This window comes from Spermophilus citellus (genome assembly GCF_964194105.1).
Source record: "Spermophilus citellus genome assembly, chromosome: 15".
NCBI lineage: Eukaryota > Metazoa > Chordata > Mammalia > Rodentia > Sciuridae > Spermophilus > Spermophilus citellus.
Genome location: NC_138195.1, coordinates 27,314,557 through 27,341,216, shown reverse-complemented (window position 1 = coordinate 27,341,216; position 26,660 = coordinate 27,314,557). Strand labels below are relative to the sequence as shown.

Genomic DNA, 26,660 nt, shown 5'->3' with positions numbered 1-26,660 from the left:
CCCTATTCAGTTCCAAATTTATTTTCTCTTCTCTGTGCACTAAGGTAAACAGAAATACTTCAAATTACAAATATCTTTCGAAATTGTTTTCTTTTTAAATTTATTCTGTTTGGCTAAGTATTGTCAGTTATCTCATCATATGCCTCATGTTTTTCTCCCTGTCACCCCTTTTAACTTTTATGGTAATAGGTTCTGATTTTAGCTGAGATATTTTTGTTGCTGTTGTTCCTCTTCCAAGCTTCTCTGCTTTTACTCTTCTAAATCAAGTTAATAAATCCTCCGCTGCCCCAGGTCCTCTGATACCTGATCCCTGAGATGAGCCTGCCACCTCATGTCCTACAATGATTCACTGCAGACATAACTCTCAGCCTGGGATTTGATAACACTGAAAACCCAGGATGGGCTCTGCTGACTGCAGCCATGTTTCTTTTCACAGGAAAGCAAGAAACAGTTTGCTGTACAGACCACCTGCACACAGAATTTGTTTGGAATTACATTTTACATGATTTTTTTTTAATATAGCAAAACACCTGAAGATCTGAACATGTATGCAGAGATCTCCATAAACACCAACCATTTTTTTTTTTTTTTGCAGCACAATTTATTATCTGGTGATAGTATTTGGGTACATTAATAGGTATTTGATTTAACACCATGTGACTTCTCTTGAGACAGAGCAACCCAAAAAGAAAACTTCAAAATGTGCAAGAGCAATAAATATCAAACTTTCTGGTCTAAAATGTATAAATATAAAATATCAGTCATTTCTGGAAACATCTTAAGAAAATCCAGCCACCACATGTCCATGGGCAGATGTCTAGTGTTGATGGTGCTTATATTCGGAACATATCACCTCAGATCCAACACAGTTATTTTTATGTCTTTAACCAACACGTGTTTGCATATCTAGGAAAGAAAAAATTGGTTTTACATCATAATGTTTCACAGATGATTCTCTTTAGGGAGGAAGCACAGATTTCCTAATTGAAAAAAATTTCCTAATTTAAAAAATATTTCCAACTAGAACAAATATGAGGTTTTATTCATTTTCAACAAGAAAATATTTACAGATTACCAAGTAATTTCCATTTTAAATAAATTCTGTGCTCTCTAATGTTTCTCTAATATTGTAGCCATAAAACTTCTAAGCAAGCAGATAGAAAAGATGTAGTCAAATAATGTATTTTGGGGCTGTACAAAGCTATCCAAAAGTACAATTACAGTTTTAATTGGTTATTAAAAAATGATTCATCCAAATGAAGCAGAAAGAATTCATGAGACACTTAATATCATTTTTTTTGTAATAACTGTTTGCTTATTTTGACACTGAATAAAATGTTTCAACACCACACAAATAAACAAATATAAAGGTAACTTTATGCATATCAACCCTACTATGAAAATCCTAACATTTTGTTATAAATAAAGTAATAGAAGAAATCAAAGAAGTACAAGATTGGTTTTCTGCGATAAAGCTCTGAACTAAGCAGTATAGTGTTTTACTCCATATCACACTGCTATTATTTTTCTCCTTTATAAGAGAATTTGGGTGGGGGGATAATAACAAAAAAAATACCTGCAAAAGTAACTAACACTGTGTACTCACACTGAATAGTCTGGGGTCCTTGGTGTGAGGATGAAAGCCCTTCTTCTTACAAGCAGAAACCTCAAGCATGCCCGCATTGGTGAGCCTGAAGATTCCAGTGCTAAATTTCAGGGTCAAAAAGAAAAAAAAAAAGGTATAAAATTCAGGACCACTCGGGATTTCCAAATGCTTTACTTCAGTAACACAGCATACATAGTCCCCAAATGGGACAGAGGAAGAAAAACACAAAAAAGAAATTCCACTGTGGTTTTTCTAAACCAGTATTTCCCTGACTGGTCTAGAGGAGAGAAACCTATGAGGAAGTAACACCTTCAGGACCATAATGGGTCAGGCAGCTGTGCTGTTGTGTGAAAGATCAGAAGAAGATCCCCCCATAGAGGAAATTACAAGGGGGAGATATTTCTAATTTTTCTTATAATGGTATTTATAGCAACAGCAACTATTTATTGAGGGCTTGCTGTGGTGCTCAGTACTAGGCTAAGAACTGTACATACACCATCACTTAATATCACCTTCTCATCAATCCAGGATGGGCAGACACTCACAGGGATCAGGTGTCTATCCTATGACATAAGGGTCAAGTCAGGACTCCAAAATACATCTGATTCCTATGACCATACTCTGCAATATCTGATCTCCCCAAACAAGGGACATTTTGGAGGTAATGAGCCTAAGTCTGTGGAATTTCTTGTGATAGGACATAATACAGTAGAAATAGGTTCTTGAAAATCAAACTGCAAATAACAGTTAAGTGTGACCCACTTCAAGGTCTTATTAATCAAGAAAAGAACTAGGATTTTACCACTGAAAGGACCTTCAAAACCAAAGGCTGCAGAGATACTAGTATATAAGAGCCAGCTGCTACTTATTCTTTTTCCCAAAGACCACAAGCTATGTGTAGACACACATGGACCCAGGAGCCCAAAGCCTTCCTTGGGCTCCCCTCCATAGTTACACTTACTCTTTATGCTTTGGTGAACAAACAATGGCAATAGCCTCTGGTAACATGAGTTGATAGGAACAGTGAGTGTGAAGATCAACGCTGGATAAGAAAGCAGTTTGGGTGGGATGTGTCTATAAAACAGAAAGAGGACAAACTTATTAGGGCAGCTGAGGCTTAGCCAGGCCATACCCTATTCAAAAAAAAAAAAATTCTATTGATTTGTTTTTTATTTTTAATTTTAACATCATTATTCCAATAAGGATGTTTTTCCCTGTAAGGTAATGGGGATTGAATCCAGGGGTAGCTGAGTCCACCATGGAGTTACATCCCCAATCTTTTTAACTGTTATTTTGAGACAGTCTCACAAAGTTGCTGAGGGTCTCACAAAGTTGCAGAGGCTGGCCTCAAACTTGCAATCCTTCTGCCTTAGCTTCCTGAGAGATTATAGGTGTGCACCACTGCACACAGCCGAATAAGGATTTTTAAAAATATTTTGCTGACATCATCTTCCCTTTTATGCATTCCTATTATTTGCTTATTTGGAATAACTACGATTTTGAGAAGTGGCTCCCAAGTCTATTATCTACTTTCTTCTTGTTGGGAAAGAGCTAGAAAATGACTTGCCAAATGATTTAAATAGATTATCATTTGATCAGCAAAACTCATCCATGATACTTATTTTATTATTTCAATTTTATGTATAAGAATCCTGAGACTCGGGAAAGTGTAGTAACCTAGTTAGTAGCTGGGAAGGACTGGAGACCTTGGACCACAGATACTTCTATGCAAAACCATGGAAGGAACCTATTCACTGAAGATTCCACATTACTGTGTATCCTTTATAGATCACCATTCTCTGTAAACAGAAAGGTGGGAGTCTATAGGTTGTTGAAGGTGTTTGGGGTCATCATGCACAGCAGCTGAATATTCATATTAAGAGAACGAAAAGGAGAATGCAAATCAAAAGAAACCTTCCAAAGTTCCTAGCTAAATAAAAACTTTGGTTTATCAGAGGCAAGTGAGAGGTTCATATGTGAATAAAAAAATAAATGCATATATAATGACTTAAAAATTCACATTCGAACCTAACGACCCTTGAAAATGGAATATGACAATTTAATTTATGAAAAAAAAAGGTCTTTGATACACACTATCTGGGTCTTGGCTCCACGACTCACTTGGTAAAAGACACAGGGAAGATCACATAGCCTCCTCCTGCTCATTTCATCATTTATAAAAAACATATGAGAATCATTTCTTGGTGGGGTTATATAAAGATTAAATGGAATAATCCATGTAAAATTCTTAGAATAGTGCCTAACACAAAGAAAGGAGCCAAAGTCATTAGTTGTTATTATGACTCTGTTCTTGTTATTTTAATGTTGTCATTATTAACTAAGGGCACAGGCCCATAGTAATAGCTTAATGCCTTTACACAAGCAGGGTATGTGGTAGAAATGCAAGATTCAAAACTCTTCTCTACCTATTTATAGAATAAAGGTAAAATCACATGGTTATTTACAGAAAGATACACGTTCTGCAAGAAAAAATAACTCTTGGCCTATAAAGAATCACATAATTTCCCGACTTTCTGTGAGTAGGTGTGTCTGTGGGCACATGTGTGTGTGCACATGCATGTGCTGCATATTGACCCCAGGACCTCATGCATATTAAGCATGCGCTGTATCATTGAGCTACATCCCCAGTCCTATCCTAACTTAAAGAACCCAAATATTTAGTAGGAGCATGAATACAAGGTTTAAAGCCTATTATCTGACTGGGAATGCTTTCTTTGAGTAACATAGTGTTTCCAATGTCTTGGTGAGAAAGTAAGAAGTGGTCAAAGGAACAATTGTGCTGTGGAGGCAGCATTTTGTCAAACAGGCAAATCTCACTCTGCCCGTTAACTTATTTTCAAGAATGTACCCAACATGACTCTCTGAGCCCTTCATGTCTGCCAACAGGAGTCACTTCTATCCAATGAGCACAGGTCTCCTGGGAGGGTGGTGTGGCCATTCCCTGAGTCCATAGAAACAACACTGATGATGATGATGATGATGATGATGATGATGATGATGATGATGGAGACAATGATAATAGCTGCAGATGCCATTTACAGCAATTGAATAATGTGCCAGGCACAGAACTAATCACTGACTGAGAATTATATCATTGAATTCTCACAATAACAAGACGAGATCAGTGCTGTCATTATTCTCATTTTATAGTTGAAAAAACTGAAGTAAGCTGGAGAGCAACTCCTTGAAGCTCATTAAGCTAGTCAAGTCAAGAAATCTAAATTCTATTCCAGGTCTGTCTGATTCTAATTCAGTCTTTGTTTTCTATGACTAATTTAGATCTGAAAAAAAGATCTGGAATTGGTTACTATTATTATGCTCCGTCAAAACCAGCATAAAAATGTTATTGCAATCATTGAGTTTAAAAATGTAACATATTCCTATTTTCATTGAATCACAATTTGATACAGAAAAATAAATTAAGTAAAAGTCCTAGAATTCTATAATTATGCCAAATTCATTACTTAAACAATCTAAATTCATTATGGCATGCATTCTATATACAGAAAATTATAGGGAAAAAACATGTGCTTTTAATTTGGAAATTGCTTTAAATAGTCACATTAAGAAAAGGAGAATGCAAATCAAAAGAAATCTTCCAAAGATAAACTACCATTGACTTGTCAATATAATGTGTGGTTTAAAAGACTATCATTTTTAATTTGTTACAATTTCTATACTTCAATTTGTTTTGCTTTAAAGTACATTTTTGTACTTAGGTTAAGCTAAATATCAACTTTAAAACAGAGCAATTTTCAAGCACACAGCAAGGCTTATTTACAGGTAGAATGGGAATACAGTCTCCTCTGTGCTCCTAAATCACATAGTACCAAATACTTGACATGTGTCTGTGTATGTTGACCCTACTCAGTGCTTCTCTATAAACAAGAATACAAAATGATCACATCATTCTTCAGGGACTCTTGCCATCATCCAAGCTGTGCTCTGGAAGTCTCAGCAAGCATGGGATGACTTGTCTCCACACACTATGGTTTGAATGATGGTGTTCTCTCCAAAATTCTTGCTGAAGCTTAGTGTAACAGCATGAAGAGGTATGGCCTTTGGGAGGTGACTATTAGCATACTTCTAAAAGGGTTCAAGGTTGAAGGGAGTGCTATCTTGCTCTTCTGCCTCTAAGATGTAAGGACCTAACATCAAAGCACCATCTTAAAAGCAGAGAGCAGCCTCATCAGATACAAGTACTGCCAGTACCTTGATCTTGGACTTTCCAGCCCCCAGAACTATTAGAAAGAAATCTCTGTTCCTTATAAATTCCTCAACCTCAGATATGTTGTTATAGCAGCATGGATGAACTAAGACAGTATCCCAAGTCCAGCTGCAGGAGACCAAATGGAAAAGATAGAAAAATAAAGTATCATCACCAATAACAACAGTCACAATTTTTTCTGAGCCCCTAGAAAAATATGCTAAGGAATTCATTAAGGATGAATCCAATTATTATGATACCTATTTTATGGATAATAAAATTGATGTTCACATTGCTTAAGGAACTTGCTGAAGTTCCCACAAGTAAATTCTTAGCAGAGCTGAGATTTAAACTCATGTTTATTTGATTTGCAAACACTTTCCTACTCCTATGACGGCCTTGTAGATGGTAGAACCCAATGATCTTGACCCTATCCATTAATCTGATTCCATGGCTGTTTACAGTGTGATATTTTCTTTCCTGCTCCCAGTCTTTCTCTCTCTTCTTGACCTATAGGGGCAGTGCAGTGAAGTGAATGGACCCTATCTGATATATACAAAAGCTGCTTAAATGAAACATCTTCAGAATTTTTTTTTAGATAATCTAATGTAAACCCACAGAAAATATTGTAACTGCTTAGTCAAATCTATAAAAAAAAAAATCTAAGCCTCCATTAGACTATGTGAAATCATCAGAAAGAGTCACCTAATTTCCAAACGTTTTAGGTTTTCTTTCTCAACTATGGGTGGTACAATAAATAAATAAATAAAATACCCCTCTTCAAATCCCAATTTGAGCAGGCTATGGAGGCACATGCCTGTTAATCCCAGTGGCTTGGGAGGTTGAGGCAGGAGGACTGGAAGTTCAAAGCCAGCCTAAGAAACTTAGAAAGGCTCCAAGTAACTTAGAGAGACCCAGTCTTAAAAAATAAAAAAGGGCTGTGGCTGTGGCTCAGTGGTTAAGCACTTCTGGGTTCAGTCCCTGGTACCAAAAAAAAAAAAAAAAATCCATATTTGACAGATTTATATACAGCCTAACATTGAATTAAATGCTTTGATATAATAGCATTTATTATACTTAAAAAATACAAATAAAACTAAATTTCTTCAAGGAGGAAAATAATATGCCTTACAAAATAAACTGAAATCCAACAAGTCAAACATACGTGGATCCATCCCAGAGTGAGGAGATCGTGTTGATCCTGAACACTGAATAATTCTTCTACATTCTCCACATCACAATAGTCTGGCCCAGCAGACTGCTTTGGCACGATCACATGGGTAATAGTAAATTCATTATGTGTCTGAAAGACAATTAGTAAAAAGAACAGTAAATAGTAAATAGGAAAAAATGGGAAATGTTTTGCCACAAGACTAAAGCTTTCCCTTACAACCTGGCTCCCCCCTCACCCTATACACTCCATCACAATTTAAAATGTCCCAAATATAAAAGTGGATTCTTTGCCCCAAGTTTTGAGAGCCAGTTGTTTAGAACTTGAAACCCACTTTTATAGTAGCAAATCTATCATAAATAAAAAATACCCTTCTGGGAAGCGGGGGTCCAGGACAATTTAGTTAATAAATAATATCTTGACAGATTTACAATGGATAAAATCAGAACAAAACAAGGACAGGTTTCTTTGGAAGGGGAGATGCTAGTTAAATAATTTTGTAGTATTACTAAAGTGCATTTCTAAGAGTTATGCAGATTGATGGTTTTGGTTTTATTTTATTAATTATATTTAATTTCTCTAAAAAAACTTATAAACTTTCTTCTAGTATTGAGAAGACTCACTAGATCTTCCACAATAAAGATAATATTTTAGCTTTCACAGTTAAGGAATAAAAGATAAATTATCCCTCTTAGGTAAAAGATTAAGAGCTGAAGTGAGGCTCCCAGGTGGTGAGAGATCCTATGACCAGAGGCTCAGAGTGCAGAGTCACTGGTGGTGAGAAGCTGTCTTGCCCAAGGCAGGTTGGCATGTCCATCTATCCCCAGCACTCTCCTCTCCCTAGCCTTAAGACCTTCCTGCCAGTGGGGCACTGTTCCTTCTGCCTTGATTACAACTGTTCCTTCCATTCCACCCAGTCCTTTCAGGGCTGTTGGATTTACTCTTCAGGCCTAGCTTCCACATCACTCCTCAGGGAAGCTCATCTCACATCCCTGCCCACAAGGTCAGGTTCCCCAGTTACACATTCCCTTGATAGCCTGGGCTTCCACCGAGCGCACTCAGCCCCACTTAGTCATCTGTCTGATTCTTTACAAGAAGGGACCAAAGCTGTTGCAGGCTGCTGAGTGCCTGGCACAGTGCTGGCACATACACTTAGTAAATGTCTGAGGCAGATGGAATGAATAATGAATGAATGAATGAACCAATGAATCACACCAAATACAACATAAGATGTAGGGGAGGAAGCTTCCACAGCCCTCAACCCCCTGAAGGACAACCAAGGTGACTGTGGGTGGGAAATGATGGTCACTCACTGCTCATCACAGGTGGCTTCCCCTTTCCTGGTGGAAAGAGATGATTAAACACTGGAATTCAGCAGGAGGATGTGAGTTGAATAAAACATATTGTTCAAGCAATAATTTTGAGGACTGAAAATGTGCCTGCATCCAGAAATTTAAACTGATACCCAGAGGAAATTACAAAAAAAAAAAAAATGCTTCCAAAGACACATTGCTCATCTTTGTTGTGGTAAGAAACCAAACCCATCTTCGCTTAGCTCATTCTATTTTGACATTGCCCTTTATCACATACTTCTGGTAACATTTCCATAATAAAATAGAGCCACTGCTTATAGATCTTGGTTTGCCAAAACTATTGCCTTAAACCAAAGAAAACAACAAAATTCCAGTTTTATTCCATATGTACCTGAAAAACAATGGCAGGGTACCTGCCATAGATGAGAGTAGGTAGAAAGAATTATATGAACACATGTGAAACTAACGATGGTAAAGGAAATATGATGTAGCAAACAAGATGAATCTGGAAATCTGAATACTTGTGATCTTCTATGTAACAAAGATTTAATTTATGGTTTGATAAAGTATTTCAAACAGGCCTTTATTTAGAGCCCCTGAAATTTTCCAATCCATTTTCTCAGATTATTCCATGAAAAATGGTTGTATTTTTAGGAGATTAATATTTTAAGGCTGATTTATTATATTTACAGCTCTTAGCATGTTTTTATTCTGCTCTGCAGATCACAAGGAAACTCTAGTACTATTTGAAAAAATCATGTGCAGAGAGATCTAGGAAAAAAAAAAAAGAAACATACCAGTTTTCCACAAAGTATTCCACAGGTTTCTATTCCTCTTATGGTATTAGATTCAGCTAGCAGCAGAAATTTGTGGCAAAGATCTCTTGATAAGACTACACATCTCAGTCCTTCAACCACTAAATCTAAGATACAAAAAAAAAAGGAGAAAAAAAACTGAAATACAAATCTTCACTTTCCATGTTTTGTTTAAAAACTCTTAAAACATTGATTAGAAGGAAGGTAAAATTACATTTCCTATATAAATTATTTTATAAACAAAATAGTAAAGTGCAAGTGGCTTGTATATTTTTGTGCCCTGGAACAACTATTTTCCATGAATGTGTATGTTTCTTTTGGCACACAGCAAATATACCATTAAATAGATAGGATGTAGAAAATGCATCTTGTACTTACATGGTATTAATATTCTTTTTTTTAAGATGAATGCAATATCTTTATTTATTTTTTTAAAATTTTTATGTAGTGCTGACAATCGAACCCAGGACCTCACATGTTCGAGGCCAGCACTCTACCGCTGAGCTATAACCCCTGCCCCTGGTATTAATATTCTTTAATGTATTTACTAGAAGTTGCTTATGTCCTAATGAAAATTGGTAAGCAAAAGCACATTTTTAAAAATGATCAGCAGCAAAGTAGCTAATTAAACAGGTGCCTATCATAACACTCTGAAAATGAGAACAGAAACTCACATCTGACAGTGTCTATCAGGAAGAGATCTCTTTGATTTTAGAAACTTGCCAGCACTGATCTAACAATACTAAGCAGCACTAACTGTTGGCAGAAATGCATATGCCGTTTGGATTTTAGCTGTTTATGTGTATGAGACCCTCTCAGCACAGGGATAAGGCTGAACATCCCTGGAATTAACATTTTATTATTGAGCAAAAATCTGGATAAGAGATTTACTCAGCAGCTTCCTTTCTTCTCTGGGTAAGTGTTTACCTTAAAAACATATGTGCTTCTTGATTAAAACACATGGAAGGAAAAAAAATGCTTGGAATTCTCAAAATTCAGTCCTACAGAGTTTGCCCTATCATTGGGCATGTTTCCTGAAATTTAATGTTTATAGTAAATGTCAGAGAGTGCTGAAAGGGTCATCTGCAATTCACACCATTTAATATAGGGATCCTACCACAATTACTAATAAAATAAAGAGAGACCTTCCAAGATGCTACAGAAAAATGGTTCCATCAGGGAGCATCAGAGTCTTTGCAGGAGGCATGTCAGCACTTACTCTGAACAGCACTTAGAGTAGCTGCTGGCTTTAAGGCTCTATTCACAGGAGGAGAGTGGCTAGCATAATTGGTTGCATCACTTTTATTAGCTTGATCTGCGAGTACATTCAGCAAGGAATTGTTCTGGTGTGCAGAAAAGCAGGACAGAGCACTTCCATCAATCTGCTCTGACAGCGAAGGGGTCTCCTGACTTCGCATCTGGCCTCGGGCTAACTCTTGCTTTTTGAGTTGATCTTCAAAAAACAGAAACTGCTCCGATTCCAGCTGCTGCTGGCGCATCTGAGCAATACGCCTCCTTTCGGCCTCTATCAATCTCTGATGCTCCAGCTTTTTGAGAATTTCGGCTTTATATTTGTTCTAAAAATGTGGATGCCATAAGAAAAAAAAAAAAAGTTAGTTCTCAAGACAAAACAAAATCATCAAACTGGGATGAGACAGCTTGATACCCTCACAGGGACACTCATGAAACACTAAGAAAAACACACATCACAGCAAAAGCCCCTTAGTCTGATTAAGACAGCTGTTCTAAACCTACTCGTATTTTACCAGAGACAATCAGTTTCTGCCTTTCCCCAGGGCTTCTGAATATTGGAAAATCAATGTCAGGGTTGTTGACTCAGCTTGACTGGCCAGACCATATGGAACAAAGTATCTCACCTCTAGACTGTACTGCTCAATCTAGTAGCCATTAGCCACATGTGATTATTAAAATTTAAATTATTTGAAATTTTTTAAAAATTAGAAATTCAGTGTCTCAGTCACACTAGTCACATTTTAAGCACTCAATAGTCATATGTGACCCAAAAATTGATCCAATTTCTTCTTTTGATGCCTGTCTGTCTCTTAGATATCATTATCATTTTCACTCTTTATTTAATAATGATCCAGGAAAAACCACCCTTTGGTGCCATGATTACATTATACCCATAGGGTTAGCTGCTCTATCTACAATGTAATATTGACTGTAATGATTAAGAGTCAAAATTACATTTCCAAGACCTACATAATTAGATACATCAGAAACCACACACTGTTCCCTCTATTTCCTACTGCCTTTGTTCATCTGGAAAAAAAATCCAGCCATCTGGCTCAAGGTTACATTGGCAAAAGTTGGTCAAAAGCACTATTTAAATCTCTGCAGCAAATCTATTTTCTAATGCATTGCTTTATTAGATGTTGTAGGGAAAGAAAAATACCACATCTTTGGTGAGAGTGCTTAACTTGGACATCAACATAAATTTTTTATTAATTTCACATTATTGCATCTTTAATCTTTAATTTAAATGCTTATGACATTTGGAAAACATATACAAGTGAATTTTTTTTAAAAATATGCAAAGAAAACAGTCATGAAATAAATGTAGCAATTGAACTTACTTTGCTTTGCAAATATTCTTGGTATTCTACATTATATTTTTTTAAAAGGTCCTTTTTCAATTCATCTGTCCTTGGGAATGCAATCTCCTTCAGTTTCTTTTAAAAATATATATACAAATTGATTAGTAGGATTTTCAGTATGCTCGTTCCGATCATTAGCTGAGAAAGAAAAGCAGCTGGCATGTGTATTAGAAATCAAGACAAGAATAACGAAAGATAATGGCAGAAAAATAAATTTCTCCATTCTAGGGCTCTAAAATATAACTTTCAGCAGGGAAGTTTTTTTAAAAAAGAATATATATATATTCCTTTGTTAGACTATTGACTCCATTGGTTAGATACATACTTGTTTAGGCAGGTGCCCCACTTTTTAAGGAGTAGGTAGAATCACACATTTTATATGTAAATCATGCAGCATCACAGACATTGGAGGATGTTTGATGGGTAGAGATTCCTAAACATGTCAGAGTGTAGAAGGCAGCTGAGTCACAATTCATAAGAATATATTTTAGGACCTAATCATAAATCTACAGAATTAACATAGAGAAAGGATTGGGAAATCTGCATTTCAAACTACTTCCCCAGTGATTCTTAATGGCAGGAAGATCTGGGAAACCTGATATGGTCTAATCACTACCCTCCTTTTTGAAGATGAGGAAACAAAGGCCTGGGGAGATTGTTGAGGGTCAGACAACCAGCTAGTGGCCCAGTTAGGACTAGAACCCAAGTCTCCTGCCTCTAGACAGGCTCTTCCACCAAAATTTCTGTTCTTTAATCCATTGTCATTCAATTCATTCATTAATTCACCCATTCATTCACCTATCCATTTATTTAACAAAGGCATAAACATGAGAAACGTACAGAAGTTTTCTCCTACCAATAAAATGTGAACAACCCTCCATTAGAGGAAAAGAGTCACCTTGGCAGCCTGGGATTTTTGGTTTCCATACAGAACTCTCTGAGGCTAAATGAGCTGAGGGGAAATGCTATATGAAGGCATGATAACACAGTGACTATAAACATTTTTAAAAATGTAGATAACCATTTGACAAAATCTGAGTTCTGCTTCCAGGTAGCCTCAGGCTTCATAGGACTGGTAGGAGACCCTTTATTCCGTAATGTGATAACATAATTTTCAAAAGTCATCTAAACATTTCATGCTGTGATTGCCTTTGTATACATTACTTTAATTCCTTATAAGAGCAACACAAACCATTTAGGAGGAATAAATGGGAAACACTTTACATGTTTATTCAAAAGGATACATTCTCAGCTAAAGATATTAAAGTGAATGTTTATGATAAATGCATTTGCAACGATCTTTCTTTTCCTTGAGAATATTTAAGGCAGACCACCCTGTCAACATTTTATTTTTTAAAATATTTTTTAGTTATAGATGGACATGATATCTTTATTTTATGTATTTATTTTTATGTGGTGCTGAGGATCAAACCCAGTGCCTCACATGTGCGGGGCAAGCACTCTGAGCCACAATCCCAGCCCCAACATTTTATTTTGCATAAGACCAGTTCTCTAAGAGGTAAACAGAGTCATGGGCCAATTATGGATGGGGACACATTCTGAGAAATGTGTCATTCAATGATTTTGTCATTGTGTGAACATTATAGAGTGTACTTACAAACTAAGGCAGTTGTGACGTCACTAGGCAATATCACTTAATGGAACCACTGTCACACATGTGATCTGTGATGGACTGAAGCATCATTATGCAATTATGACTGTGGCTAGAACTTTGTGGCTGCCTTAAAAATCAATGTTGATTTTCAAATAGTTGGGTTCAGGGCTGTACAGATTAATCAAAACACAGGGAAATATATAACCATTCTCTCTATCTCTGAGAGGAACTGTAAAATAATTCCTTCTTCATGCCAGAAGGTAATTGAGCACATTCTTTGTCTTTCTTTTCCCCCCAACATCAATTAGAGACCTCACACTGGCTCAGTCATAATCATTAAATGTCTAAAAAGAAATCGAAACATCATACCTAATGGAATGAATTTCTTGTGCTCAAACTCTCCAGAGGAAGAGATGGGGAGGAATAGAAACAGGAGGGAAATCAATAATGGATACTTATGGAGCATTTGATCCCACAGCAGAGAATCGATCCCACAATACCTTCATAATATCCTGCTTTTCAGGCACTGCACATTGTTGGTAATCTCGGTGGCTAGGAAGCTTTTCTACAAACAAGCTAGAGAAAGAAAAAACATATCCTTAGCATTATATGACAGCAAAAGCCCAAAGACAGTGTTACGGTTTGGACTTTTAGTTTTCCACAAAAAAAAAGCTCATGGTTTGAAAACATGGTCCTCATTATAGCAAGGTTCAGAGGTGGGGCTTGTAGGCAATGATTAAATGATGAGAGTTACAACCTTATCAGTGAATAAATCCATTTGATGTATTAACAATTTGAATGAACTACTGAGTGGTAACTGTAGGCAGGTAGGGTGTGGCTGGAAAAACTAGGTCACTAAGGGTGTGCCTTTGGGAATTACACCTTGTCCCTCCTCTCTCTCTCTCTGCTTCAGCCTTCCTCCACCAATCCTTCCACCATGATGTTCTGCCTCACCTGAGGCCCAGAGCAAATGGAGTCCAGTGAACATGAACTGAGTCTCTAAAGCTGTGAACCCCAAAACAAACTTCCTCCTCTAAGTTGTTCTTGTCGAGTATTTTGGCCACAGTGATGAAAAGTTGATTAACACAGATGGGAATGAGCATCCTTTTCAAAAATGACATGCTTAGTAACTTATTATTTAACATACAGACTTTTCATCTACCTTCTCAGTAAAGTTGGCATGGTTATTGTTTTGGCATTCTGGAGCAGTTAGACTCAGCAAATTAAGGACTGAGAATAACAGGGTCAGAATACATTACTCCCTATATAGATCAAGTCACTTTAGTCTTTCCCAGGCCCTGGACACTTGATCCCACGAGAACCCCATCTTTCTCATGTGTGTAAGAGTTTGGAAATATAAATCCTTTCTCACCCTTGAAAAAGACTCAACCAACCACTCATGAATCAGTAGCACCATCATGTATGAATCAAAACTTTTAAACTGAAAACCCAAAACTAAGAGAAATGACAACCTAAATCCCTAGTTGGTTGGGAGGTGTTAATTAGTAGTTAATTATTTGTCACCTCTTTTGGAGGAACAAGATACAGCAGAATTGAAGGTAAATCCACGAAAACCAGGTGCAAGCTCTCAGATAAAGTGAAGAAACTGTTTCCACAAGGGCGGGAATACTTTTTTGTGCACTGATGTGTCCCCAGCCTGAACTACAGTTTATAATAGTTACTGAATAAAAATTTGTAACATTATCACAATGGGCTAGAAATATAATTTTTGACCAACCATTACGTGGTATCTTGCAATTACTGATTCTATTGCTTACAGATCACATTTACATACTCATTTGATTACAAGGCTATAGAGGAAAACAGGAATGATAATATCCAATTGTCAAATGACAAAATTAAGACTTACAGAAGCTACAAAAAAGTTGTTAACTGCCTAAAACCTTATAAACAGAGTAAAATTAGACATTGAGAGCTGGAGGAACCTCAGAGATTTTCTTCCATTAAGTCCTTCATTCATAGATGAGGCAGTGAGGGTCAAGAAGCATAAGTGAAGTACAAATTATTGCACTGCTAACACTATAATTCAAGCATTCTAATTACTCAGTAACTCAAGGAAGGAATAGTGGCTTTTCCTTCTCACCACACTTTTGATTCCATAGGACTGTGTGTAAAATGGAGAAAGTAAAATAAATATTATTCATTGGTAACATAGTTCAGAAACAAATATTTCTGGCAAGTCTTGGCTGTCAATGGTGGTAGGGAACCTTCAATTTCATAGTTATTGCTTATCTTTAACTCAGGTAGGGCAAAGATTTCCGAACACAACCATTCCTTAAATTTCCAAGTTAAATTTTATTGTTCATAATATAGAAATTTATAGATTATGTAAACCACTTTGAACTTTGCCCTTGGTAGAATCATGGAAAACAGTTTTAAAATCTTTTCAATTTCTGAAGTGTTTTTATGGTAAGTCCCCAAATAAATTTGTGAAATTATAAGGTAAAGAAATACAAATGATAAAAAAAAGAAAAGAAATACAAATGATCTACATGGTCATTATATACATGATCTAACTTATATGTGAGATTTTAAAAAGTCAAACTCAAGGAAGCAGAAAATAGAACAGTAGTCACCAGCAGTTGCAGATATGGAGGGAGTTAGGAGGTGCTGGTCAAAGGATATAAATTTCAGTTAGGAGGAGTAAGTTTAGGAGAGCCCGTGTTCAACATGGTATTCATGTACTGTATACTTGGAAATTGTCAAGAGAGTAGACTTTAAATATTCTTGCTATAAAAAAATGTCATTTGAGGTAATGAATATGTTAATTAGCTTGATTTAGTCATTTCACAATGCATACATATATAAACAGCCCTTTTCTGTATTATATTTAGAAACAGGGTCTTACTGAGTTGCTTAGGGCCTCACTAAGTTGCTGATCTGGCTTTGAACTTGAGATCCTCCTGTCTCAGCCTCCTAAGCCTGTGGAATTACAGGTGTGCTCCACTGCACTGAGCTAACAGTAGATCCTTCTAACAATTAAGTCACTAAACCTGTATGAAAACTCAAAATCTCATTTATGTTACCTCTTTTTTTAAATATTTTTTTAGTTGTAGATCAACACAATACCTTTATTTTTTATGTATTCATATGTGGTGCTGAGGATCGAACTCAGAGCCTCAAATGCACTAGGCAGGCACTCTACCACTGAGCCACTACCCCAGACCCTTTCTGTTACCTCTTTTTTTTTTTAAAGAGAGAGAGAGGATTTTTTAATATTTATTTTTTAGTTCTCAGCGGACACAACATCTTTGTTGTATGTGGTGCTGAGGATCTGAGGATCGAACCCAGGCTACACGCATGCCAGGCGAGCGCGCTACCGCTTGAGCCACATCCCCAGCCCTCTGTTACCTCTTAACAAGGACATGCTACTAACAAATATCCAATGGGGACTTGACATTTTTACAGGGATGGCTATTTCGAGGTAGCCACTTTCATTCAACATTTTGAATACCCTTTTATACATACAATTCTTACACAGCCCAATTGCCTTTTCTTTAAAGAAAAAAAAAAAAAAAAACTAAGGACTAAATGAAATGACTGTATCCTTACCCTGAACCACATCTTTCCTAAGTTCCCCAACTTGTCCCCTAGTCTCAACTCATCAAATCAAATTTTAAAAACTCTGATGGCATGTTCCAGGTGCTAAGGATGGAGCTATACTACGGTTCCTCCTCTTAGAAACCTTACATTCCAGTGAGGGAAGAAAGGCATGAAACAAGAAATGTTACTTTTGAAAAGTGAGACATTCAGGTTTCCAGGCAGGCCTACGGAAAACCTGATCGCTCCCATCTAAGTCTCAGAGGTGTCTAAATGTCTTTCAGTAAACTTGTTACTAACTTTAAAACCTGGACATTTAATGTTTTTGCAAATAATAAAACTGGTTTGAATGTGAAAATTTCCTGGTACCCAATCAGCCACATCAAAATATCATGTAAGTATTTTTCCAATTTTCTTATTTTAAAGGCCTCCAACAAGACTTACGTTATAAATTTATTATAAAGAACAAAGGCATTTTCCAAGTTTCCTTCTTCCAAATACACAGATGCCATCCTCTCCATTTCTACTCCAGACCTGAAGTAGCGGCGTGGGGTGATGTCTTCACTGATGGTGATATTACAACCCAGCTTACTGAGGGCCCGGACTCGCTCTTCGGGGGTTAGGGAGACATCTGTATGGTCAGGCATGGCAGCTAACTTTTTCTGCAAAGCAAAATTGAAGTTTCTGATTATACTAAGAAATGAATATGACTGATTAGCAGATGTATTTTCTATACTAAAAACTGAAAGTAAGAACTAAGGGTATCTTTTCATAAGAGTGAAAGATGTGAGCCTAGCACAGTGGGGCACATCTGTGACTTGGGAGGCTGAGGCAGGAAGACCACAAGTTCAAACCCAGACTGTGCAACTTAGTATGACTCTGTAGAAAACAGAAGATAAAAAGGGCTGAGAACGTAACTCAGTGGCAGAACATCCCTGATTTCCATCCCCAGGACCACACATACACACAAAAAAAAGAAAAAAAAAAAGAAGAAAAGAAAAGAAAGAGCAAGAGAGTTAAAGATATGATCAAAACAAAATCTTTTTGCACCAAAAAACACACATCCAGTGTAAACATACATTTTTATTGGAGTAAGATTTCTTTTTTCGGTTTCAAGGTACAATTATGCAGCAGTTCCTAGGTCTGTAAATATTTCATGTCATGTGAGGTAAAATACCATTGACCATCAATATACCTGGATATTTATATCTGGGTCATGCTGAGCAGGACCTGAGAGGAATTCCTGCCATTGTGGGACTCATATCATTCTATCCTGAAGGGTCTGTAGGAGGTAGCTTGGATTCAAAGTTACTATGAGGATTTGATCTATTCCAGAATATATCTACTTTAAAAAGAAGCTTCCCGGGCCTCCACATGCGAGCAATTATGCTGCTGATCAGTCCTTGACAGAGAAAATAACATACCAAATTACTAAGAAAAGACACATATTAATCACTATATTTGAATTTTATTAATAAATATATTTCTATCTAGAAATGCATATAGCATGTATATTTAGGATAATTACTCAATTATTCAATAAGAAATCAGAGCTTGGGAAAGGCAAAAAAAAGAAAGTTTTTTTCTATTAAGGGCCCTTTGCAACTTGAATTCATATCTCCTAATGTGAATGCAGCCATAAACAATAAGATAGAACTGAACCTGGCTGCATTCCAGGCAGTGAATTTAGCTGTGAGACCATACTTGATCTCCACGGGCTACCAGAGTGTCCGAAGGCCTGGTCCATACAACAGCAGCATCAGCTGCAAAATGGGCCTTTCTTTAAAATGCAAATTCCTAACTGGCCCCACTTGCATCTAAAACCTCAGGATCTCTGAAAGTGGACCAGAGAATGGATGTTTTAACTAGTGTTCCCAGGGGAACTTCCGAACTTCCGCACGCTCCAATCTAGATCATTCTCCCATTATTTCATGCACCAAAACAGAGCTAACCCAATGCAAATTTAGCTGCCTGAGGCCTCTTTGATCTGTTAAGGGTAGGTTATAAGTCTGACTGTAGTGTGGGCAGAGCTATGAAAGAAATCAAGGTAAAAACCATTTAGTTATGAATTACTGATTCAACTTTCATGGGTAGAGTGCAATGGATTAGACTTTTGGAGTTTTTCCAATGCCATTTGGTCTACTTTGGTGTTAATTTTATAGCAAATAGAACTCCAGGGATCTGAAATGACTCTTGCTTCTAACGGCTTAATATATAACCAGAGAGCCATAAACTTGCTTCTCAAGGTTCCATAAATCAGAAGCAGGCCTTGCCTTTTACATCTGCTGCTACTCTTCTGACCTGCTCTGAACCTCCTTCCCGATCTTTCTTCCCCAGGGAAGCTATTGGGGCCTGAGCTTCCTCTCCCTGAGGGTCCACAGCTCCCTTTTCAGTGGTAGAGTTGATACACCTCATCAATTTAAGGCAGAAGCAGTAAGAAGAATCTCCCACATGCTCCAGTGGAGAGAAAACTTCTGATCTAAGTTACTAATAATAAAGGGAATATGCAATTTTGATCCTCACCTGGTACTTTTTAATCTATGATTACTTGGTCAGAATTCTAAAAGGCAGGACTGGCAGTGACACCAAAACTCAGTCCCTTCCTAGCATCATGTCAAATTAAAGCATACTTCCTTCAATAGATAACAGGTATTGATATACAATTAGATAGTGGGAATTAGTTCTAGTGTTCTAAAGTAAGGTAACTATAAACTATTATTATATGTTTCAAAATAATTAGAAAAGAAGAACCCAAAAGTACCCAACATACAGAAATGATAAATATTTAAAGAGAGGAAAATGCTAATTATCCTGATTGTATCATTATCCCTTGAATACTTCAATTGAATTATCAAACTATACCTTATAAATATGTAAAAATATTCTGACAATTAAAAATAAGGTGCAAGTACTTAAAAAAAACACAATTATTTTGATCCACACCCTGTTATGCTGTTCTTTTAGTCTCTGAAGAACATGGCAATTTCAGAGAAACGCTTGGAGGTTTCCCTACATCAGAGACAGGAACCTGAAACTCAAGAACTCAGGGAGTGAGTGTGCAGAGGCTTCCAACTGAGATGTCTCCAATACTATTGCAATCCACCCACTTCCCCTAATTATACTCACTTATAAAACCCAACAAATGAAAATACTGTTATTCAACCACAGATAATTGCCTCTATGACATCACAAAATAACTTGGGGAAAAAAAACTATGAAAATTAGAGCATTTTCTAAGTGGGGTTTCTGGTTTCCCATACGTGCAAGAGTGATTTGCCACAGTCATTACTGTAAAGTCTGCTGAGTCTTAGTTATATCTGTATAAATGATTCCCTTCAAAACTCCTTGGAGTTTTAAAAGGAATCATTTTCCATTCATCTCTGTTCCCTAGGTTGAGGTATATTCCCTGAAGCAGAGCTGATAAATCCATAAATGCATCAAATAAAACAGAAAAAAGTTGGGTTGGAGTTATCAGTTAGTGGCAGGTTATATGCCTAGTACACATAAGACCCTGGGTTCTATCTCTAACACCAAAAAAGCAGGAAAAAAAAAAAAAAGAAAATGAGAGACAGACAGAATGAGAAAGCAAGGGAGAAGGAAGTGAGGAAGACAGAAAAGGAAGTAACAAGGCTATATTTAGATTATCTTTTTCCCTAAAGATAAAAATAAAATTGATCTATATAACGTTTTGGAAAAAGCATGTAAGACACACTATGAGGATGATTCCTTCCTCTGCAAAGATGGACATGGGGCAAACCTTTATTATTCCCAACACAGGGTCAGCAAATAAGTTCCTGCAAAGTAAGTCCTTATTTCTCAAAAATGCTCTAAAAGTAACTAAGCCCCTGTGAAGGACTTTCTTGAGGTTGAGAAAAAACACTAGGTCACAACCTATTTTGATGCAAGATCCAGGCCTTCTATTTCACTGTTTGGGTGTGATGGGGTGTTAGCACACTGTTGCTTACAAGGCTACTTCTATAGGGTTGCCAGGCATGGGTATCGAAGAGAGTCAGGAGTAAAGTAGGTATCACTTCCATCTATCAAGCCATCCTGGTAGGCTAGGAACATGGAAAATATTGTCTACAATTTTCATAAGGCACAAATAATTGCAACAGAGATTACACACACTCTTCTAAGGTATTGCCGGAGAAGTATGCGTATTGCTGAGCCATAAGGGAAAAAGTGAGAGGAAGAAAGAAGAGTTTCAAGAATGCAGATATTTACACAAGGATCCCAAAGCAAAGCTGGGGTGTTAAATTAAATATGTTTTCCTCAGCTATTAGCATACATGGTAAGACTCCCAATTTTTATCTGTAAAGAGACGGAGGCACAAAGAGCTTTACCCGCTGTGATACCACTCTCAAGTTCTCTTCAGTGTTTTTCCAAAGGACTGCACTGGTAGAATCTACCTTAATTAAAATTTTACACTTTTGTTGTGAAAAAAAAAATTATTTTTAAGTCTTGTGAAGATGGCTTTATTAGTCACTTCCTCAAAGGAGACTGCTGGCCGCACAGATGCATGAAAAACTACAAGTGCTGAACTTCTTAAAGCAACTGTGACTCACTTCACATTTGTTTGGGCCCGTTTCTGTTCTTCATTTTGGGTTTTCCAACCATATGTTAAGCATCAGTTGCTGCTACCTACCAGAGAATTCAGAGTAAATGGCTGTTCCATGTTGTTCTGTCTACAAAATGGGAAGGTGTTCACTGTTTCTTCTCAATCACTTCATCTGTTTCAAAGACAAAAACAGAGCTAAGGTTATTTGTGGAGAACCCAAGTCCCAAATTCCAAATAACATGTTCAAAAAAACATCAACACATTGAAATAACTTACATAACCAGAGTGTTTACAGAGGCTTTTGGAAATCTGGTCAGGAAAATACAAAATTGTAGGTGGTTATGTTTTCTTGAAGCTGTACATTCAAAGTGGAGGTGTGAAGGGAATTAATATTTGATGAGCACCCAGGATGAAGCTGCTGGGTGTTATTTTATTTAGAACCCTATGCTTGGATATAAAATAGGTTCAGTTTCTTCAAAGGAAGAAAGAAGAATTCCGTGGTTAACAGCATGAACTCTGGGGCAAGGGACTCTTTACCTAGGTCACAGGGTCTAAACTCAGTTTAGAGCTGTGGTAGGCAGGAGTCTTAGAAGGCTCTGTTATTCCTGCTCCTTGGAAACAATGGGTTTGTTTAATCTCCTTCCCTCAGGTATGGACAAAACTTTGTAGCTGGCTTCAAACCAACAGAACATGACAAAGACGATGCTATTACTCCCATGGCTATGTTATATTATATGGCACAAGTGAAGAGATATTGCAGAGATATTGGGGACCCTGGTCAGTTGATGCTCAAATAATCAAGAGAGGTTATCCTGGGTGGCCCTGACCTAATGAGGTTAGATCTTTCAAAGGAGATGCTCTTCTGCTGGTATAGAAGATCCAAATGCCACACAGCCACTAGGAAATTAATTTTGCCAATAATAACATGAGCTTTGAAGAGAAGCCCAAACCTCAGATGGACCCCAATCCCTGGTCCACACCTTGACCCCGCCTTGTGAGATGGTGAGCAGAGGACTCAGGGAGGCTGGGCCCTGATACCTCACCCACACAACTGTGGGATTAAAAGCGTATTGATGAGATCATGGAAATGTGTGAAGTAGCAATCCAAAATCAATATGCTAGCTGCATGCCCATAGGTAAGTTAGATAGCCTTTCTGTGCATACGAAAAATGAAGAAGTAATAGTACCATGGCATATGGTGGTGGCAAGGATTGGGTCAGCATATAAAGTCCTTAGAATAGCTCTTAGCACATAGTCAATTTTATAAATGTTAGCTATTATTAGAATCTTTACTTTGCCATTGAGGAAACTGAGGCTCAAAGGTGTGAAGTGAACATACCCAAGTTCAAATATCAACTCAGTGAGTTCCTTCCTTTTTATGCTAATGCACATCCATCTCTGTATCACCATTTCCCACTTTTTCTAGATTTCTTTTGTCCTTTATAACCCACTGAGTCACTGAGGTGACTCTGGACATGTACCTTCTCCTCACTCATTTCCTCATTTAGGAACCAGGGAAAGGAGCCTACATTCTCTTAAATTATAACATTGTTATTCTACAAATCTAACATTATTATTCTACAAATCTCTTAAGTAGATCAATGAGCCCCTCCAGGCTATTTTTGGCCCAAGTCCACGGCTGAGAAACCCTTCAAGGAAAGTCACTTTTCTCTTCTCCCTCATATCTGCACCATCCCTGGAGTTACCCCTAAGCCCCAAGCCTGCAGGTTTTTTTCACTACAAAATGTTCAAGAAAGAAACGACCTGGAAAGAGCCAGAGCTTGAGTTGAACAATTCTGGCAGCAACCAACTGGGGAATTACCACTTCTCAGTGACAAGAAGTTACAGGAAAAAAAAAAAAAAAGATATTAAGAGTTAAAAATGGGGCTAGAGTTGTGGCCCAGTGGTAGAGCGCTTACCTAGAATATGTGAGGTACTGGGTTCAATTCTCAGCACCATATACGAATAAATGAATAAAATGAAGGTCCATCAACAACTAAAAATATTTTTTTAAAAAAAGAGTTAGAGACAGAATAAAAAGGAAATACTGACTAGTCATTGATTAGGGTCTGGTAAAGAGTAGAATTATTTTTTTTAAAAGCCACTCCAAGCCAGGAGTGGTGGTGTATGCCTATAATCCCAGCGGCTTGGAAGGCTGAGGCAGGAAGATCATCAATTGAAAGCCAGCCTCAGCAACTTAGTGAGGCCCTAAGTAACTCACCAAGATCTTGTCTCTAAAAAAATATTTTTAAAAAGGCTGGGGGTGCTGGAGTTGTGGCTCAGTGATAGAGCACTTGCTTAGCATGTGAGAGGCCCTGGGTTTGATCCTCAGCACCACATAAAAATAAATAAATAAAATAAAGTTATTGTGTCCGACTACAACTAAAAATAAATATTAAAGAAAAAAAAGGCTGGGGATATGGCTCATTGGTTAAGCGCTCCTGGGTTCAATCCCTGGTACAAAAAAAAAAAAGTCCCTCTGACCCTTAACATAGAACAAATAATTTCAAATGTTGGAAACATGAAGACAATTATTTAGCTTCCAGACAATACTTTGAGAAGCACTATATTTGATAATGGACCACACAGGATTCTTAACAAAAGGCAAAGACAATGGCTTTTGAATTCATGGAAGGATAATGAAAAGATCACATATTTCCAGAAGAACCAGAGAAATCGGGGTTGGTGAGGTTACAATTTCAGGAACATTAACCCAAATCACACAGAAGCATTGGTCTGGTAAAAACCCCACCGCTATCTCTGTTGCCAAGGAGCAGGGGAGTCTGAAGCTTGTTCCACCAGTTCCCGCAACTCTATCGGGAATTGTTGCCATGGAATCATTGTGCAGCTGCCTAGCACTTCTGCATGTCCCTAGTTTCTATCTCACAGAATGACATGGAGGTGTCTGACTGGTAGTGCCTAGTTCATATGCTTACAGCCTGGCTGCAAAAGCGATAGAATATCCTGACATCTCCAGCACTTTTCATTTCTAGAAGAAGATGTAGGATGTGCCAAGTGAGAAAAGGGGGATTTAGGGCAGAGTGGCCCAAAACAATAAGCATGCACAAAAATAAACTCATAAAATGTAATGAGCTTCTATAAGTATAAAATGTTTAGTTCATCCTGAACACCTGAATGGATTAAACTATTATAGATAAAAAATATTCACTATTAATTTGCACACATAAATTAATTTATTATCCAGTAATAATGAAAACCAATGCTTCCTAAATATAAAACGCAAGCACTTCCTAAATATAAAACATTGGTCAGTTGACTTTTTTTTTTTTACTTTGCTGGGGACTGAACTCATAGCTTCGAGAATGTTAGGCAAGAACTGTACCACTGAGCCACACTTGGTTTATGAACAACTAATGATGTGACAACACCTAATCCTGACACTTCCAGTTGTAATATAAACAATTATCAAAATCAATATATATATTCTCTGGATTGGAGACTCTCAAAATATGGTCCAAGTCTCTCCAGATCCTTTAGGGGAGTCTAAAAGGTCAATATTATTTTCACACCATTACTGAAACATTATTTGCTTTTTTAACATCAGTCTCTCACAGTTGTATAGTGGAGATTTCCAACAGTTAATGGAATGTTTACTGGTATACTCATTTAATATTTAACTTTAATACAGTAATAATAAATACATATAACCTACATAACAAAACTTTTCAGCATCTTTAGTAAATTTAAAAAAAATTTTTTTTAGTAGTGGATGGACACAATACTTTTATTTTATTTATTTGTTTATTTTTTTATGTACTGCCGGGAATCGAACCCAGTGGTGCCTCATGCATGCTAGGCAAGCACTCTATGACTAGCCACAACCCCAGCTCTTTGGTAAATTTTAAGGAGACAAAAAGTTTGAAGACCCCTGCTCTAAGACCAACAATACAGACTCATCACGCAATGTTGAGTGAACTAGAAATAAAGTAGGCCATGAGTCTCTAATAAAACAGGAAAAATGAATGGCAAGCATCACCTGCCATGTGTGCTACTAGAGTTTGCTAAAATAATTGCAAAACTGAAGCAGTGAATACGGTAAGGGATACCTTACCTCATAGAAACTGCAACGCACAAGTGCAAAGCATCCCATAATACCTATTCTTTCTTTCTGATTAAGTGCTTAATTTTTAGCTAATATATAGCTGCCCAACTAAAACCCACATTTTCCATCCTTCCTTTGAGTGAGGAATGGCCACATTACTAAATTCTGGGCAACAGGGCGTGAACAGAAGTGGTACCATCTGGATCCTGCCCTGCAAAGAAAGGGCATGGCCTTCTCCACCCACCCCTTCCCCTCCTGCCAGCTGGCATGTACACACAAAGGTGAAACATGCCGGGTCATGAGGATGAGCCAAGGCAAAACAAGAAGAGAAAAGGAGCACCTTAGTTTGCCTACACTCAGACCATTAGGAGAGAAATAATTTATATCTTATTTAATACTTTCAGTTGCTGTTCAGGCAGCCGGACCTATATCCTGATAAAAGCAGCAGGTTTAACCTAGAAAGGGTGATTCAGAAGAGCCCACAGGGACTAGGGTCAGTACTGATAAGGGAAACACATATTCTCTACTGCCTCTGTACCTTTGCCCCAGGTACAGGAAGTAACAGAAATAACTCCTCCCTCTTCTCTTAGCTCACCTACATCCTGCCCCACCTTTATCAACATTTAAAACTTGTAAGATTTTCATATAAAAATTCAGATTTCCAGATTCTTCTAAAAGGGGTGTGTGTGGGGGGAGGAGGGGGGTTCTAGCACACACACCCCCACCCCTAGCCTAGGGCTGAGCACCTGAAATACTTAATTATTCCAGCAGTGGATCCACAAATAGAATGTTAAGCCTCCAATGAAGAGATGAAAACAACCTGAGTACCATGATTATAAGTAAATGGTACTTCAGGAAAGGAAGTAGTCCTTGTGACATTAACAGCACAGTAGAACTGGCACGAAGCTGGCAGAGCATCTTCTCTAATTCCTCACACTTCAGCAACCAGTATGGGGAAGACCGGTTGAAGATGACTTCAAGGGCTAAATATAAAATGAACAGTGCAATTTAGAGAATCAGAAATATACTGAAGCAGAAAGTCAAAGGCAGATGGGAAGTATTCAATGTCACGCAAGAATAAAATATAACTCCTTTTTCAAAGCAGAGGTCCA

General features: G+C 37.4%; 1 protein-coding gene across 1 annotated transcript in view; it reads right to left on the bottom strand.

Annotated features, from left to right (window-relative positions):
- Positions 1-596: 596 nt before the first annotated feature.
- STAMBPL1 (STAM binding protein like 1) overlaps positions 597-26,660 on the bottom strand; it is a 44,631-nt gene continuing 18,567 nt past the window's right edge. Inside the window, exons 2-11 of the mRNA XM_081268277.1 lie at positions 21,573-21,657; positions 17,372-17,589; positions 13,867-13,942; positions 11,731-11,826; positions 10,353-10,710; positions 9,116-9,240; positions 7,000-7,137; positions 2,568-2,680; positions 1,607-1,706; positions 597-906 (exon numbers count right to left, since the gene is read on the bottom strand). Of these exons, the coding sequence (XP_081124403.1) occupies positions 850-906; positions 1,607-1,706; positions 2,568-2,680; positions 7,000-7,137; positions 9,116-9,240; positions 10,353-10,710; positions 11,731-11,826; positions 13,867-13,942; positions 17,372-17,589; positions 21,573-21,602 (1,311 nt within the window). The 5' untranslated portion in view covers positions 21,603-21,657 and the 3' untranslated portion in view covers positions 597-849. The remainder of the gene's footprint in view (positions 907-1,606; positions 1,707-2,567; positions 2,681-6,999; positions 7,138-9,115; positions 9,241-10,352; positions 10,711-11,730; positions 11,827-13,866; positions 13,943-17,371; positions 17,590-21,572; positions 21,658-26,660) is intronic.